This window comes from Anarhichas minor, unplaced genomic scaffold, assembly GCF_050575085.1.
Source record: "Anarhichas minor isolate MPS153535 unplaced genomic scaffold, ASM5057508v1 ptg000005l, whole genome shotgun sequence".
NCBI classification, from domain to species: Eukaryota; Metazoa; Chordata; class Actinopteri; order Perciformes; family Anarhichadidae; genus Anarhichas; species Anarhichas minor.
Window position 1 is genome coordinate 3,389,392 of NW_027466451.1, and position 17,369 is coordinate 3,406,760.

Below are 17,369 nucleotides of genomic sequence, written 5' to 3' on the forward strand. Positions count from 1 at the left end.
TACATCTGTTATAGGCATTCAAGGACTGATTGGCAGGTGTTGTGGTGGTTCCAGCATGCTCCACCTAGGCTCACCCTTCGACCAATGTTGTTTTCTAACTCCAGTAATTGCAATAACGGCAGTAGACAGTAAACACAAATCCAAGCTTCAAAACATCCCATCATCAGTGATGCCATCTTCATGTTTTCATACCTGTGCCAGTGCTTGTATGCTGTTGTTAATGTCACCGCTAGCCACCTGAGAGATGACAAAGTTGATGGTGGAGGCCGTGCTGTTGTGGAGGTCATCAAAGTGTGGAGAGACTGAACGCATCCTTTGAACACAAAAACACAGACAATATTAAATCACCAAAAATGATTTCCCCCCCCCCATGGCTTTACTTTCTATCTGAACTGCATATTTGCTTCAGTGTGTGTTAGTCTGGTTGTGTGTCAGAGTGCGTTTACTTGGGTTCAGGGATCATGATGGGCTCCAGCAGCTCGTCCAGCTTGTGTTGGACGAGGTCCGGCAGCTCACACACTCTGCTCTGGTCCATCTCGATCATGTCCAGGTCTAACTGAAACTCCTTGGGGATGGAGGGGTGGGAAGACTCACTGTGCTGGGCGTTCTGACGGGCTTGGCTGGATGGACGGATAGGACAAGAGTATATTTAGTCCAGCGTATTATCGATCAGTGCCTTTTAGCTTCAGTCCTGACTGACACAAGCTTTTACGTATTAGTTTGAGCATCTATGACACTATGTGTGTGTATCCGATAGCCGTCAGTCTAATGCCAGTGTATTCAGTGCAAGGAGGTCAATAACAACGAGGATAAAGTGTTTGTGATCCTCAAACGGCATAACGCTTTTATTGAGAATCAATTACAATTTTTTAAAAAGCATAATTTCCCCCTTTTGGCTTCAAAAACCATCAATATCCAATTTTAATGAGTTAAAAACAACTTTAACAGTCAGACAATAGTCAAACATTGAGAGGGTTTTGTGCGTTTACCCTCCAGTGAATCCCTGCTCTGAACTCTGAGTTTAAAGGACCTCATATTACAGAGTTCAAGTGATTAGCTTCAACTTTTCCAAATTGTAGTTAGACTGTCAGGACTGGAGCTGATCAGTACTGATCTAAAACAAACATTATGGATCTGTATCAAGCATTTTCATTCAATGATTGTTGGCCACATTAATGAATAACATTGTTGCTACTAGGTGGTGGAGAGGACACTGAAGAAACTATTATCCATCTTGGATAACCCGGACCCCCCTCTGCACCACCTACTGCAGGGACAGACTGATCCAGCTCCGCTGTCACAGGACAGATACAGGAGATCATTGCTGCCCTCTGCAATAAGACTTTACAATAAATCACCTCTGGCCAAATCAACCACACAACTAGAACACCGCTACAATGTTTGTTTGGTTTTGTTAAATCTTGGCACTATTGTTTAGTTTGTTAATATTCTATTTTAATAATATTTTTTACTCCTGTACCTATAAATGCTGCTGTAGCAAAAACATTTCCCGTTGCAGGATTATTAAAGTACCTATTTAATCTACCAACTGTCATTTATTGCCACAATGTTACCAACATAACATTGCAAAGACCAGTCACATCCTATCTCAAAATGAGATATTGTTACTTCTGGACTAGATTATTGCAATTCCTTATTATTGGGCTGCTCTATTAAATTCAAATTAAGACTCCAGTTGATCCAGAATGCTGCAGAATGTGTACTAACACACTAAGAGAAGAGATCCTATTATTATTATTAGTCCTCTTTCTAATATTATTGTATTATTAGAACTGTTGTGCCATTATTGTTGTCGCCATCTCTCGCTTTCAACCCAACCAGTCGAGACTGGACAGGTTTCTACTCATTAAAAGGTTTGTTTGTTTCTCGCCAGTCGTGTAGCGCTTGCTCATGGACAGTTGAGCCTCTGTAAATTATAGAGCACAGTCTAGACCAGCTCTATATGAATTGTGTCTATAATAATTCTATTTATTTTATAATGTATTTTTATAGTGTCAAATCATAATTTACTTTAGTTCAATACACAGCTTCCATGAACCCATTTATGAATGCTTTCATTTGCTTTGGGTGTTAACAGTCGTGAAAGAACCAAAGACTCCTGCTGGAAGTTGATAGTTAAACGATAGAATAAAGAAACAGGAGATGGACCACCGCACGGTCATTTTGGGCTGGAGCATTACCCACCACTTTGCATTGCTTCTACATAGGGCCGTAATAGGTCGCGTGATGAATGGTCACGGTAAATGGACTATTTTTATTTCTCTTTTCTAGTCTTTCCGACCACTCATAGCGCTTTAACACTACATGTCATCATTCACCCATTCATACACTGGATGGTAGAATAGTAGCCCCTGCCATCAGGACTAACTAACAGTCACATACCGTAGGTACAGCTACAGGAGCACTTTTGGGGTTAAGAGCCTTGCCCAAGGACACATCAGCATGTGACTAGCAGAGCCGGGGATCGGTAATGGGGTCACGGTCCGTAATGCGTAAGTGCAAATTCTGCTCGGACACATTTAGCACACAGTCGATTGTCGGTTCAGTCAATCGCACTTGGAAATTAAATAGTGGAGCTGAAAGACCCACCAGCAGGTTGGTCAGCTGCAAAGTAACTACATATAGAGTGGTGTATAAGACGAGGACGGCGTGCTTCCATCATTGTAGAGGATGTGAATGAAAACTCATCTCCCAGGATGAGGAAAAAACAACCAACATTTTCGAATTCGAAGAGATGCTTTTCAGTTTTGTAGCCAATCGTAACCGGGTGCCTTTTGGTAAAGTGTTTGTGCAAAACACAAGTTAGCGGTGTAACCAGCCAGATTCTCCTACGGCACGCAGAGAAAATAGACCCGAACCGCGACTCCCGAACCCGGGTGGGAACCCGAACCGCGGCTCCCGAACCCGGGTGGGAACCCGAACCCGGGTGGGAACCCGAACCCCGGCTCCCGAACCCGGGTGGGAACCCGAACCGCGGCTCCCGAACCCGGGTAGGAACCCGAACCGCGGCTCCCGAACCCGGGTAGGAACCCGAACCGCGGCTCCTGAACCCGGGTAAGAACCCGAACCGCGGCTCCCGAACCCGGGTAAGAACCCGAACCGCGGCTCACGAACCCGGGTAAGAACCCGAACCGCGGCTCCCGAACCCGGGTAGGAACCGGGTAGCCAATGTTAGCATAGCAAGTCATGGCCAAAGTTGCTAGAGCTAGACAGACAATGATCCCGCCCTCCGGTCCTACAATGACAGTGTCTCCGTTTGACTGGTAAAAAGTTACTGTTGAGGCTAATCAAAGTAAAACTACTGGTAAGAAGGCAGGAGAAAATGACAGTAATAGAAGTAGTAGGAGGTGTTGAAAACATTAAAATGGCTCACTACAGTTTATACAATAGTAAGACCAGTGTACCAGCACATCTCTACCAAGGACCTCACTTCAAAATTGTGCACAATGTCACATTTTGAGCATAACACACTATGACAACCACATAACAGTCTCATTACCAGTGTAGTGACTTATAGTCATTGTGTTTAGTAAATTCAGATCTCACATAGAACCACCCAAAATTTTGATAATTATAAAAGGTTAAAAAAACACAAGGTGTGGCCATCAATGGGGGAGGTCTTTTTGCAACTGTCAAAAAGCAGATTTATGTCACTATATTTGTAGCTGGCAAAAGCTGGTACAGTATAAACAACATACATGAGTAAGACGAAGGGATGATGGGAGAAGAGGAAGTGACAGCTAGACACCTTGACTATTGGTCTGGCGCTTTACCTACCATGTGCAGAAGCATGACTAAACCTCAACATCACAGCAAACATTTCAGCTTATTAGTTGTTTGAACGATGAGTATTAGATCACATTCAGAGGGGAGTTCTTCCAATGACAACATGTAGAGGAGGGCGAGGCGGAAGAGGTACTCACATCCTATACGTGCGATACATTATTCTGCTCCAGAAGAGGAGGAAGGCAGAGCAGAAAAAGAAGGAAATCACACAGGAAGAAAGATGAAGGGTTAAGAGACAGACGGGCAGAAGACAGCCAGCTGCTTTCACAGACAGTGGATCGGATTATTAAGTGACAATTTTCCTTTAAAATAAGTATCTGTGAGAGCGGCCCAACATGCAATGACTTGCAACAAGAAGAGAAGGACAGATTAGTTGCGAGCAGAACACAAACATTCAAAAGATTGACGAGTATGAATCCAACCACAGTCCTCCGCATGTAGAAGGATGGGATGTGTATCGATAGAATGGATAACATGCTTGCGAAAAAACGCTGGAAGAGTTGGATTTTAGTGCGTTCAAGACAATTCATGTCCAACGATAAGACATTTTAACTGCATTAATTTAGAAGCATGCCACGGTCTTCTACCTGTAAAATAATGGAATGAACCAACATCACTGGACAAATCATTTCTGTAAAACAGAAGTTGGTGTGTGTGTTGAGGGAGCGGAGGAAAGAAGGGGCGCGCAGATTTCTAGATGGTTTTGCAGCCTTTCTACCATTTGATGTTGGATCCACCCCACTGCTCGATCGCTTAAGAGTCTTGTATTATGAAAGTCAAAACTTAAACCAATTATGGAAATATCAGTATTGATTTTACTTCGGCAAGAAGGTAACTGTTAAGCATTAAAGTCCTAAAATATATTAAAGGATTTATTTATGCAATACCGTCCAAACTCCCAGTTCAGAGAGCAGCTAACTTTAAACAGCTGAATCCAACAAAGTATTTTTATATAGTATATTATGCCCACTGTGATTGAATGTTGTATAATAAACAAAGTAGTGAATACATTCCATATTTAGGCACTTTAACACCAGGGATCGCCATGTTTTTATTGTTTGGAGAAAGATTTGTTCACTTTAAAAGTGGCTAAACATGTTGACACAACATCCGTCTTATTTTTAGTTTGTATGCACCATGTTTTTGTAATGTATGCTATATTGTATTGAGCCATAGAGAACACATTTTAAAAACTAGGCCATAATTTAACACTTGCTGCTCACATGTTTATCCATCCAACAGTAACCATCAGGTCAAAAGCATCCTCCAAGTCAGCATACAGCTGACCACATAATCCACAAGCTCCCCATGTTCTTGTTAAATGCTTTTTACCGACAAAGCAAGGGATCGACCCCAGACTAAAGTACAGCTTATTCAAAGAGTCTATCCAGAGCTTTCTACAACTTCAAGCATGTGGCAGCTGGAATGAAGGACTTCATCCAGAATTATTGAATTTGTGTCCATGAATTCATCAAAACCAGGGGAATGATCAGATGGAGGTATGAAATTACTTGTATGCACAAAATAGTAAATCATGGCTCGCTATATATACATTTATATATTTTTTTCTCTCTATGGCCATACATACTGTATATACTTTTAGTTTTTCTCCCTCAGTATTATATATTTAGTGGTGAGCTGGTATTATTGGCTTCCTTACTGGTTTTCATTCGGCTAACTTTAAAACAAACAGCCCTGAGCCAGAGGGGACCCTAAACCCTACTTGAGTTTGTTGGGGTCTTCTTGTGCAGGCTTGCGGAGGAGGGTGGTGTTGGGGTTCGTAGGGTGCTCTCTCTGAGACCTCTCCGGCGCACTCGGCTTGGCGGGAGCTGCCGTCGTCTTCTTGGCTGAACGCTTGATTCTCTCCTCCAGCATGCTCATGTCTTTCTCTGATAACTGGAAAGGATAGGGGAAACGAGTCATGTACAATTGTATGTTTTGGGGTTGATTCTTTTGATAACGGGGTCCTCTTACATTTCCTATTAGTTTGTAGACTTGGTCCCCACAGACGTTGTAGACAGCCACCACAGTGTTCAGGGCGGCGTTGCGAACAGATGTGTCTCTGTCGCCTATGTGCACGGCTATCTCCTTCAGAGACTTCGCTGGTGTTGGCTGGCATACATTCATCCCATAGCCCTCTATCAAACAACCCAACTCCTCCAGACATTCTGAGGACAGGGAGGAACCCACAGAAACAATGTTGTTAGAATACATCATCCCCCCCATAGTTAAAGAGGCGTATAATGGAACAGTACAGGTCTGTAGAGACTTACCAGCTCTCTGTTTGGAGTTCTTGGATTTCGTTCCATCCATGAGGAAAGGGAAGACCTTGGATGCTGGGTAAACCTTACACAGCATGGCCAGTATGGCCCGAACATCTTTGCGAACCACATCCTTCGACTCTCCTACCTGAAGAAGAGACGAAACTGTGAGCAGAAAACGCTCTACAGTGGCTTCTATCAATCTGAGGGGGACGTGTGCGCACCTTGAGTATGAGGTAGGGGATGAACGAGTTGGCCTCGTACTCAGTCAGGTGGTAGTTCTCTGTGTTCAGCATGGCAAACACCAGCTTCAGATACTCCAGCACCTTCATCAGGACTGTGGTGTTGGTGTCAAAGAACCGCAGAGTGAACCACTTGAGAATCAGGTCCAGACAGCTGATGGTGGCTTCGCTCTCACTTTCCAACCTCTGCCAGACACAAACACGCATACAGACTTTATTACCAAAACTAGCCCATTCCCAGTGCTGTAATTTGTAGATTAAGACCAACCACTACCTCAATCATGACTGCTATAGCCTTGACTTGTCTCTGGAAGTCGATGTGAAAAAGCTCGTCTTGTAGCCACTTGGCAAAGCAGGTGGACATCTGCGTTTTCAGCTGCTCCAAATATTCATCTCGGGGAGTGGTGAAGTTCCATTTCAAAACCTACAAAGGAAACATTTTGTCAGCAATATTTACGGAGCGTTATTTCGACAAGTCGCCAGTTTAGGCCGCATGTTGGACTTCCCAAAAGGAGGGGTACCTACAGTCAAATTGACATTTGTATTGTAATATGCTTGTGGTGCCTTTTTTTAAATGAGATTTATTGTTTTTTCTAAACACTCTAAAAACATTACTGATATTTCCTCTTCAATACATCTCACCAACAATTATAGACAATGCATTATTCATGGTAGCCCCACCCAGTTACAGTCCACCCACCTCTCACTAAACTACTAGAACATCTTACATGTCAGCTAACACATTTTTAAGAGGTACAGATGAGGATTGTCAATACAACATGTTATTCCTAATTAGATGGTGAAAGTAGATTTCTTTTCATGGACGTTGACAGTTTTTTCTGATTTATGGCGCGATACAAAGAGATATCCAAAATACCATCTGCATAAACCCTCAAGCTCAATATGTCAACAAAATGAAACAATTTTGAACCATGCTTCATCCAATGTTCAGATTTATGTTCTGGAATTGTATGCAAATAAACACATTTTAATAAGACAATGCTTCATTTGCATGTGTAAGTATTTAAATGGGGAGGCTGCATGCTGGTATCCATCAGTTAAATAGTTTGACCCTATTCCCCTGGGTGTAGTGAATAGACCTAATACACTGGCAGCTCAGTGTATACACTACTGTGATTTGTATCAGCGTGTAAGACAGTGCCTTGTTATGAGTAAGTTTGGTAATATTTGATTACAATGCTCAAAGCGTTACTCAGCTTCCTATCCATCAGCTGACACTTTCACTCTCAGACACAGAATAGAGCTGATCTCCCACTGGGATCAGGACATATTTTTCAGATTGTCGGATACCTTTAGTTGTTTCTCTTCCTTGATCCTTTGCTCCTTAGCGTTGGGGATGAGGACGAAGATTGGCCCGGACCTATCTTCATCATCCTTCTGGCTTTTGGCTGCAGGCTTCTTGCCAGCTGCACCCTGAGAGGAGAAGCAGCATCACAGAGTGAGGGACAGCAAGTGAACCAATGTGCTCCGCCTGTGGAATGTTTGGTAGCAGTGTGTGTAACCAGGTTCTGATGTGGATGATGGAGGTGTGTGTAGGTGGCAGACAGAAGAAACAGGAGACAAAGGGTGTTATGCTGAACAGATCTCAGTGCAGGTTAACACACAGTGCAGAAACACAGATGTGATACTATTCCAACACATTGATAAACACACTCATGCAGTGGGGTGACCTGAAACGCGACCTCTCTCAGTTTGTGCTTCATTTCTGTTAGCATGCATGCACTGTCTGTCTGTCTGATGCACGGCACGGGCTGATTTATCTCATGTTAGCAGGTTTTTACATGTTAAAAGGTTAATACAGACGTGCGTTGATCTCATTCCACCTAACAACTGTGTGTACATGTGCTTCCGTTTATACAGTGGTGTGTTCACTGGCAGTTTTAGTGATTAGAGAAACAGGATTAGACTGAGCCGAGAGCCGACCGGGTCAAGGCAGAGAGCCGGACAGGGGTTAACATCTGTCCACGGAAAAACTGGCCCCACGTCTGCTACGCAGCTTTAATAAGTAGCAACAGGTAGATGAAGTGTAAACACATTTCATCACAAGGACTACCTGTTGACCGCTAGCAGCAGCCTTCCCTTTGCAGGGGGGCTTTTTACTAGCATTACTGTCCTTGTCCTTGGTAGGGGGAGGGACAGGTTCTTCTGGAGGGGAGGGAGGCTGGGTGAGTAGAAAAACCACATCATATTTACACCTCACTGTCATAAAATGAAACGGTGCGCATTAACAATAAAGAAATTGTGTCAAATGCTCATGCCTGATATGCACAACCAGTAACAGGAGAGACATCAATGTGGGAGTATTTACTAAAGGTACAGATCAACTCTTAATGTCTAAAAATGTCAAACCATACAATTGGAAGGGTCAGACTGGACTTGAACCGAACATGTCTCTCTTCCTTCATTAGTGATATAAATGTCCTCATTTATATCAATATAAATGAAACAAATTCTACTTGAGCTGAACAGCCATTCAAACATGTATTAGGTCCTACAAAGTACAACACGCCTCTGTTCCTCTGTGCACACTGAAAAATCAAAAACAGAAGAGCATCCAGAAAGACATACCTTCTTCCCGGCCGCTCCTCCTCGGACCTTCTTGACTTCAGGTTTACTCTCCACAAAGTCCTCACTGGCTGGCTGCCTGGAGGCTGCAGAGGAGGGACAACTTTGTGAATGTGATCAAACTAATATTGAGCAGACTATTGAAACATTTGACGTCAGACACTTACTGTGTTTGCATTTTTTCTACCCATTTTGTAAATGGGCTGAATTCATACGGTGCTTTCAAAAAGAAAAGAAAATCATTCCCCAACCACGAGCGCTGGATGAGTGGAGAGGCGAGGAACGTCACCGTAGGAAATTTGGACATCACGATTATTGTCAGAGAAAATATGACTGACTCACACATATTGATCAGAATATTTGAACCCTAACCCTATAGCTGATTAACTAAAATACGTATTATTTTTATCATCATCACCAACATTCTTTTACTTTGTATGGGTCATCTATTGAGGTGATTTTAATAGAAACAATTCAAATGATAAGTAAAAGATTGTATTTCTATCTCTCTTAAAAAAGAGCTAGTGTTAGGAAGTTAAACAGGTCATATTTCCCTCTTTAATATCCAATTAAATATCCGCTACTCCTTCGCGTCGAAAGGAGTCAGCTGAGGTGGTTCGGGCATCTAATTAGGATGCCTCCTGGACGCCTCCCACTGGAGGTTTTCCAGGCACGTCCAACTGTTAAGAGACCCTGGGGAAGACCCAGAACACGCTGGAGAGATTACATCTCCCAGCTGGCCTGGGAATGCCTCGGGATCCCCCAGAATGAGCTGGAACATGTTGCTGCTGAGAGGGAGGTCTGGGTCAGCCTGCTTGGCCTGCTGCCACCGCGACCCGACCCCGGATAAGCGGAGGAAAATGGATGGATGGATGGAATATCCAATTTATATTAATGTGAAAACATCTCCTTCAAACAACTGGATTTATTCAGGTTTCCCACTACAAACTACATTTAACAAGTTTACATTTGAACACATCATGATAACGTTATAATTTACTTCCCCAATACTCATCTTTAGAGCTTGAACGCACTATGCAAGTTAACACAACCTCTGTTAGCTGTTCAGCTCCGTGCTGTCGGTCACTGCGACGATGGTAATTAATTACAATATAATAAGTGTCTGATTGAGTTAGTTGTACCAAATAGTTATTCCTCTATGCCTTATTTTGGACTTCTCTACTCACTAACACGTGTGTGTGGTTGTGGCGTTAGCATCTGTACTGCTCTTTACCGATGTCAAACTAGCATGTGGCGACACAAGTGTGTAAATGTGACGCACAAAAATAGAAATGAGAAACAGACCAGTTTTGGTCAGCAGCTGATCAGTGAATCTCCGGCTCTACCGGTCAGAAGGAAGGATTCACACCGCTGTACTTCCTATATCTTTTACACATTCCTCCCCTTGTATGCGTGGACATTTAGTGAATACAGCTATTCTGCCGAATGGGAACCAGATCCAACATTTTGTTAGCTGTCAAACCCAACCATACCTCACATTATGTGTAAAAGTACCACACAGTAGCACAGATGTGGTTTGACATTGAGAATCTGTCTTAATGAGAGACCGTGGTTGTAATAAGGATTGACTGTAATGTGACACAAACCTGAAGCAGCTCTGCTGGGCTCTGCAGAGCCTCTCCCCCCTCCAGCTTTGGCAGGGGCAGCAGGTTTAGCTGGCATCACAGCTCTGGCCTTCTCCAACATGCCTACCACCTGATCTTTGGAGGCAGTCTGCAGGCAGATTAGGAGAGACACATTCGTTATTGCAGACAAGATGGTTGTGAAAATGCATTTAGATAGATGCCAGCCACAGCACAATACATCTGTTAAGTACTTTGAGTTTCCCAGCAGCCTTGTCCATTTTCTCGTAGCCCAGGTGCATCATGAAGGTAGGCAGGGCATCCTGAGCTTTCTTCCTCACATCTCCGTTTCTGTCCTCCAGGCAGGCGTAGAGCTGAGGGACACACGACATCAAGTCCCCCGGTACCGTCCTCAGGGTCGGCAGCTTCTCTGCTAACCAGCCGAGCACCTGGGTGATAAGGAGAGGTTCGTGGCAAATCGTGAGTCTCTCATCTGCGTTGTGTGCAGTTTTCTCTGGAAAATGTGTGCCTGAAATTTCATTCTGGGTGCAGAATGGTGGAGCAATGGATCATAAAACTCAGTTCAGATCACAGATCAGCACAAAAGAAAAAGGGAGCAAAGAGAACTTTTAGAGATCTTTGATCGCGTTCTTTTTCTGAAGTGCTGATCATTGATGATCCATATTGTCGTTTGATTATAGCAGCTGGTCTACAAGGTTCTAGACCTTTTTTTTTTTTTTGCCACCGGCCGAAAATTCATCTCAACCACTCTGAAGTCAGTAAACCATTAAAAACTAAAATTCTAAAAATGTTACTTTGTTATAGTCATCGATAGTGTTGTTTCTTCATAAAAATACACAATTCAAATAAGGAAATACAAGTTTGTATTTTATTGATTAGAACAGATCTTGTCATTAGAGCTAGTGTAAACCGCTCATAATTCATCTCTAATATCCATTTTATATTCATGTGAAAACATCTCCTTCATAACAACTGGATTTATTCAAGTTTCTCACCAACACTACATTTTACGAGATTACATGTGAACGCATCATAACCCATTTTCACCGAACAGAGCCTCAACGCATCATAATGTAAGTGAACAGAACCGTTGCTCGTTGTCCATTAGCCACTTCACCAGCTCTCCTCTGGTCAACAGATTACTTCTTTACAAGGTAAAATGATCAGAAAGCATAAATGCAGATGTTCTGATCGCATATTTTACTGAATATTGGTGGATAATGATGTCAGTAAAACATTATTAACTGGACAACAGCTGCTGGTAAAGACAACACCTGTAATCAGTTGTCCATGTTAAATTAACCTGGTAGTCCATCGGTAATCAATGTTTGTGAGCTTCCGGGTAAGGGTCACGTGACGAATCAGGGAAGGACACGTCGCGACTGCTAAGAACCAATCAAGTAGCGAACGTGGGTGTGGGCGTCATCGTTTCTAAACGTATGCGTTTACGAGCATCCACACGCAGAGGCAACCCCAGAGTTGTCAAACTCCTGGGTTTTCGGTGCTTGAAAGCTCGGGCGTAGTGTGGACGCTCAGTGTTAACGTAGAAAAACATGCGTTTTAAAATGGAAACGTAGTCGTGTGGACATGGCCTGTTTCTATGCGAGGGATCCGGGACAAGATTGTAAAGCCCTCTGAGGCAAATTAGCAATTTGTGATTTTGGGGTATATAAAAATAAATTGAACAGCATTTGCTGAAAAGTGTCACGCTGGAGGAGAGACAAAGAGCGATTTCTCAACTGCTGCAGCAAACAGAACAATATCAAACTCTTATGAAGAGGAGAAGAAAACTTGCTCAAACAGGTAAAATAGCAATAAAATGTCAAGAATTGTCTTTATTCTTGTTCTATATTTTCATAAATACAACAAACTATAGTTTTTGTATAAATAATATAACTATATATACAACTTTATAAGCTGTGATGTCAAATAGCTTTTGCGGCTCCAGAAGAATTGTATTTGCAAAATGGCTCTTTGGATAGTAAAGGTTGCCGACCCCTGGTTCAGGTAAACTGTGTAATTAATCTGCGGTTCACATGCGTGCCATGAGGGGGGCTCCGTTACACCACTAGTGCAGAAGGTACAAGAAAATGGAATTTCTCTTTTCTGAATAAGTGGAACGCAAGATTTCCTTCACAAACAAGTCCGTTAAGAGAGTGTGTGTTTCACTGTGTACCTCCTGTCGTAGGAAGGGATTCTCCCTTTTTAGCTCCTCTGACAAATCTTCTCCATCCAGCCACTCCTTCATCCCAGTCTGCTCCACCCAGGCCTGCAGAGTGGTCATTGCAGCCGCCCTTACGTTAGACTGCAGAGAAACAGAGGACATGTCCGTCACCACCAGTCAGGACACAACAGGCCCCAGAGCGACAAGCGTCTTCAGATTTATAATTCTGAAGTAGACATTTTACATTTGTGGATTTTACATCAGTATTTTACACTGTGCTGTACATTTCTCATCTTTAGTGTTAAATTGTAAACTGCTGTAATTTAATATTCTCCCATTTCTATCTCCACTATGTTCCGTTTTGATGGATCTTATCGTTTCAGTGAAAACCTTAAACTCTCCTGGAACTTCATGAAATGTATGACAAAGAAAGGTGTCTAATGCTGTGAGCTCCCTTTCAATGCTAGCACTACATTGCCACCGTTGTTGAACATGGAAACACAGATGCTTTACCTTGCTGTCTCCCAGTACGGTGATAACAGGGAATCCCAGTGCTTTAACATGCTGCTTGAGTCCAGGTCCCATGGGTGTAGACATCTGCTGCAGGATCGCAAGAGTCTGCTGGACCTGGAGACCACAAACATAAGCGTCATTTTAACTTCCCATTACTGTGAAAAGAAGTTATTAAAAAAGTAAAATATGCATCATTTTCCAAAAAAAACTATGTACAGACTAATAGAAGAAGAATCCCTCTGAACCACCACTGAAAGTTAGGAAACCCTGTTGTACAATGACAATTCAATAACCTTGTAACTATCTGCAACGATGAAATTACCAAAAATCAAATGAAATCAGGGACAGTGTGTTGACTTCAGGCCTTTCATTTCTGTCCACATTTAATGTGGTTTCATTCTGAGCAGAGCTGTGCTGCTGCAGTGACATCTGCTCTCTTACTAACCAGGATCTTGTTGGAATCGCTGAGTCGGGCTTTCAGGGCCAGAGGCAGGTCTCCGATGTTGGCTGTGATCAACTTGGCCTCTGAGATGATGGCTGCAGTCTCATCCAGACCCTCCTTCCTGATCTTCCAGTTCTTATCACTAATTTTAGACAGCAGATCGGACGTAATCTTGTCACTGTGAGATGGGAGGGAAGAGAGAGAAAAATAGGCACAATACTTCAGTCTATGCAGTCGCAATCAACCGAGTGTCTCCTCACTTGAGCCAAACACAAACACAATGGGACATATATACTGAATGTATACACACACTGTATACTCAGTGGTATGGAGAAAAGGCATAGCAAACTTGCAGCTTAAATACACATCGTGGTTTCTTGAGTTTCTAATTATCGTCTTTGTTAAAATCTTGTTATGAGTAAATGTTATGTTTAAGTGTAGCAACAGTAGTGGTGTAACGGATCACGGATCGATCCGTGATCCGTTGGGATCAGCCCTCACGGTTCGGATCACTCGTGAACCGCGGATCAATTGAGTATTTTTTTTTTTTTTTTTTTTTTGTTTTTTACAGTTTAATCATCACAGTGTGTAATAAAGTTTTACTGCTGCTGTTCCTTTTCAAGTAACAAGTCCCTGAATATCAATGCAGAGTGTCAGTGAACAGATATAAAGCAGTAGTGTGTTCAGTGAACGGAGCAGGTTAAAAGCATTTAACGGCGGAAGTCATGGCGAGCGGAGGAACTTCAGAAGCCGCCGGCGTCATTTAAGTCGCAAGTTTGGGAGCATTTTGTCTTCCGTGTAACTTATGATGACGGATAAGGGTGGTGGACGAAACCGTTACGGTATGTGGAGATTCATAGTCCGGTGCTGTAGACACGCCCCCTCTGTGAGAGTCACACAGACAGGTGCTGTAGACACGCCCCCTCTGTGAGAGTCACACAGACACACACCTGGTGCAGGTGCTGACAGAAGCAGCAGAGTGAAGCTAGACCGGCCCAATAGTAATATCACAGTCACCACAGAAAGTCTACCCTCTCCCCAGACAATAGAGATATTCTCATCTTTTTGAAAATAATGTCACAGTAATAGTAAACATTATTTAATAGTAAACATTATTGTGTATTTGAATGACATAACCCGACAGGAAGTAAACATAGACCCAAGTTGGTGCCGAGCAGTTCAGTTCAGTTGAAACAGTGGAAGCTAGCTCACTGGCTGTTTTTTGATCAAAGGACAAGGTTATCAACATACGTCATGTTGCACTTAAACTTAACAGAATTGAGTATATTTGAATGTTTTATTTTTATTTATTTATTTAATTTTGTTTCAAATTGGACATCTTCAATATTTTTGTTTTTATGTAAGACTGTAGCTCAAAGTTCTTTTCTTTAAGTGTTCTTGAAGTTCTTTAATTAATAAATGGAAAGCAAAGTTATATTTGACTCCTCCCCTTTTCTTTGTTGATCCGAAAAATGATCCGAAGCGTGACTCAATAACCGTGAGGTTTGTGATCCGTTGCACCCCTAAGCAACAGTGAAGTCATATTCTATCATGTAGATGATCTTCTAGGAGGTCGACCGGTGCGTTTTAAAGGCCGATATTATAACGATAGTTTGGAGCAGGAAAAATTGAATTGAATCATTAGTAAGAGAACATCCTGACGTGGGATTTATTAGATTACTTGGATTCAATAAAACCCTTTGAGATCCCTGATCCTGGTTTTTTTGCCCCCAATACTAATTATTGATGATCAATATTGGCAGATAGTTTCCTTTGTTGTGTGATTATAGCAGCTGGTCTACAAGGATCCAGACTTTTGTACCACCGTCCCAAAAATCATTCAGTGGAAAACATACAAGTTATCCTTTTACTTGTTAGTCATCTATAGTGTTCTTCCATAAAACGGCACACTATTCAAATGATTAGGAAATAAAAGATTGTATTTTCATTGATGGAAACAAATCTTGGCATTAGTAGTTTTATTGATGCATTATAATCTTTAGGAGGTAGTGTAAACAGCTCATAATCCATCTCTATTTATTTATGTTGCTGTGAAAACATCTCCTTCAAACAACTGGATCTATTCAGGGAGGTCATATGTTTACAGATTGTTAAGCCCTCTGAGGAAAATCTGTGATATTTATTATTTCATGTGGCGCAATTATATAAAGTAAATGTGGCGACAAAATGTTCAAATAGGCTAAATTTGTGTCACGAAAGCATATCAGCGTGAAGATTCTCCTGACATGGCTGACGGCCTGAGGTTGTGGCCGTCTACAATAGTACCTCATGTTTGTACAGAGACCAGACGATAAAGGAGATTGTATGAATAATACATGGTTAATCAAAATAAATACTGACCTGTTCATGTCTTATTTGTGACGTTATTTTGAGTGTTGATGGAGCATCTACAATGTTAACATAGCCTAGCACTGAATGAGCCAAACTCCAATCAGATAAGCATTTTAAAAGTTGTTTGCTTATCGACGTGGACAGACAAGAAACAGCATGAATATCTACTGTATACATTAATAAAATATCTGGGACTTCCATACACAGGTACAAGCAACACTAGTGTATATTTTGGCCAAGATGGATGTTGTATCTACATGGAGGTAAGCTCCTCCGCTCTGCACGAGTCACATAAGGCAAAACTTGGCATGTTTGATATTAACTTTAGGCGTAAGGATACCCTCTTCTCATTTATGGACAATTCCTAAAAGCTTGAGAATTCTCAGAATAGATGTAGAAAATAAAAACAAGAACTACGTTTACTAAGTAGTATTGTGTTCATATTCTGAAAAAGTAGGGCTGTATGAAGTTCAATCTTGTTTTGGTAGACTGGGGCTGTCAGTGTTTGGTTACCCGATATCTGTTCTGGGCAGTAGGTCCATAATGTCCTGTGCTGCTGCTGCTGCTCCTCCTCCTCCTCCTCCTCCTCCTCCTCCATCTTCTTGCTCCTCTCCTTCATCACCCTCTTCATCTGCTGCTGACTTCTTGGTGAATCGGATTGGTGCTGGTGGGGACTGGCCCTGCATCTACGTGGGACACATACAAATAGACAGGGTTCATACACATTTTGACCAATGGATTTCCATGACTTTTCCATGACTTTAAACCAAATTTCCATGACCAAACATTTTGTGAAATCTCAGTGTATACATGAAAAAGTGAGAAAATGTAGTATTTAAACTAACAATGAGAATTCAAAGCATACAGTATACCTTAAATGACAAACGAATGAGAGACAATAGTTTGATTAAAAGAATAAACATTTATAAATGTACTCTGGTTGACACTGACACATCAATAAGAGCTTTAGTAGGTAGTAGCATCCAGCTAGTGCACACATTGCTTTCCCTTTTGTAGTGCACATTTTTCATTGAACCCTGTTACTGTACGGCTTCATATTAACTTCCAATGTTATTGTACAGCCGGTAGAATTGTGGCCTATCTTCTATTTGCAATTAATATGCATTCAATCCAGTTCAATTATTTAAATGAAAATGATAATCTACTCTGGTTGAGGTAATTTATCAAGAGTAAAATAATATCTGTGATCTATACACACCTCTGCATTAGCAACCTGCTGAGATGAAGGTACAGGCTCCTTAACCCTCTCATTACTTTAGGGTTCTTGAGAGCAACGTGGGACTGTTGGGACTGTTAGTACACTGGCTGTGGTCATTACAGTGAACAGTGTCTGTCAGTGTGATGAGAGGACATGTGAGCCCTTGTTGCTGTACTTTA

At 42.0% G+C, this 17,369-nt stretch overlaps 1 protein-coding gene across 3 annotated transcripts in view; it reads right to left on the reverse strand.

Annotated features, from left to right (window-relative positions):
- The window catches only part of ckap5 (cytoskeleton associated protein 5), a 48,233-nt gene that overhangs the window by 12,712 nt on the left and 18,152 nt on the right, over positions 1-17,369 (reverse strand). For 2 of the 3 annotated variants that reach the window (XM_076076308.1, XM_076076307.1), the window contains exons 20-35: positions 16,485-16,657; positions 13,623-13,797; positions 13,178-13,291; positions 12,677-12,805; positions 10,734-10,928; positions 10,504-10,630; positions 8,900-8,982; positions 8,385-8,492; positions 7,622-7,744; positions 6,585-6,734; positions 6,293-6,496; positions 6,081-6,216; positions 5,782-5,975; positions 5,531-5,703; positions 447-620; positions 193-313 (exon numbers count right to left, since the gene is read on the reverse strand). In XM_076076308.1, coding sequence (XP_075932423.1) covers positions 193-313; positions 447-620; positions 5,531-5,703; positions 5,782-5,975; positions 6,081-6,216; positions 6,293-6,496; positions 6,585-6,734; positions 7,622-7,744; positions 8,385-8,492; positions 8,900-8,982; positions 10,504-10,630; positions 10,734-10,928; positions 12,677-12,805; positions 13,178-13,291; positions 13,623-13,797; positions 16,485-16,657 — 2,379 coding nt within the window. The remainder of the gene's footprint in view (positions 1-192; positions 314-446; positions 621-5,530; positions 5,704-5,781; positions 5,976-6,080; positions 6,217-6,292; positions 6,497-6,584; positions 6,735-7,621; positions 7,745-8,384; positions 8,493-8,899; positions 8,983-10,503; positions 10,631-10,733; positions 10,929-12,676; positions 12,806-13,177; positions 13,292-13,622; positions 13,798-16,484; positions 16,658-17,369) is intronic. The other variant, XM_076076309.1, reaches the window with a different exon arrangement.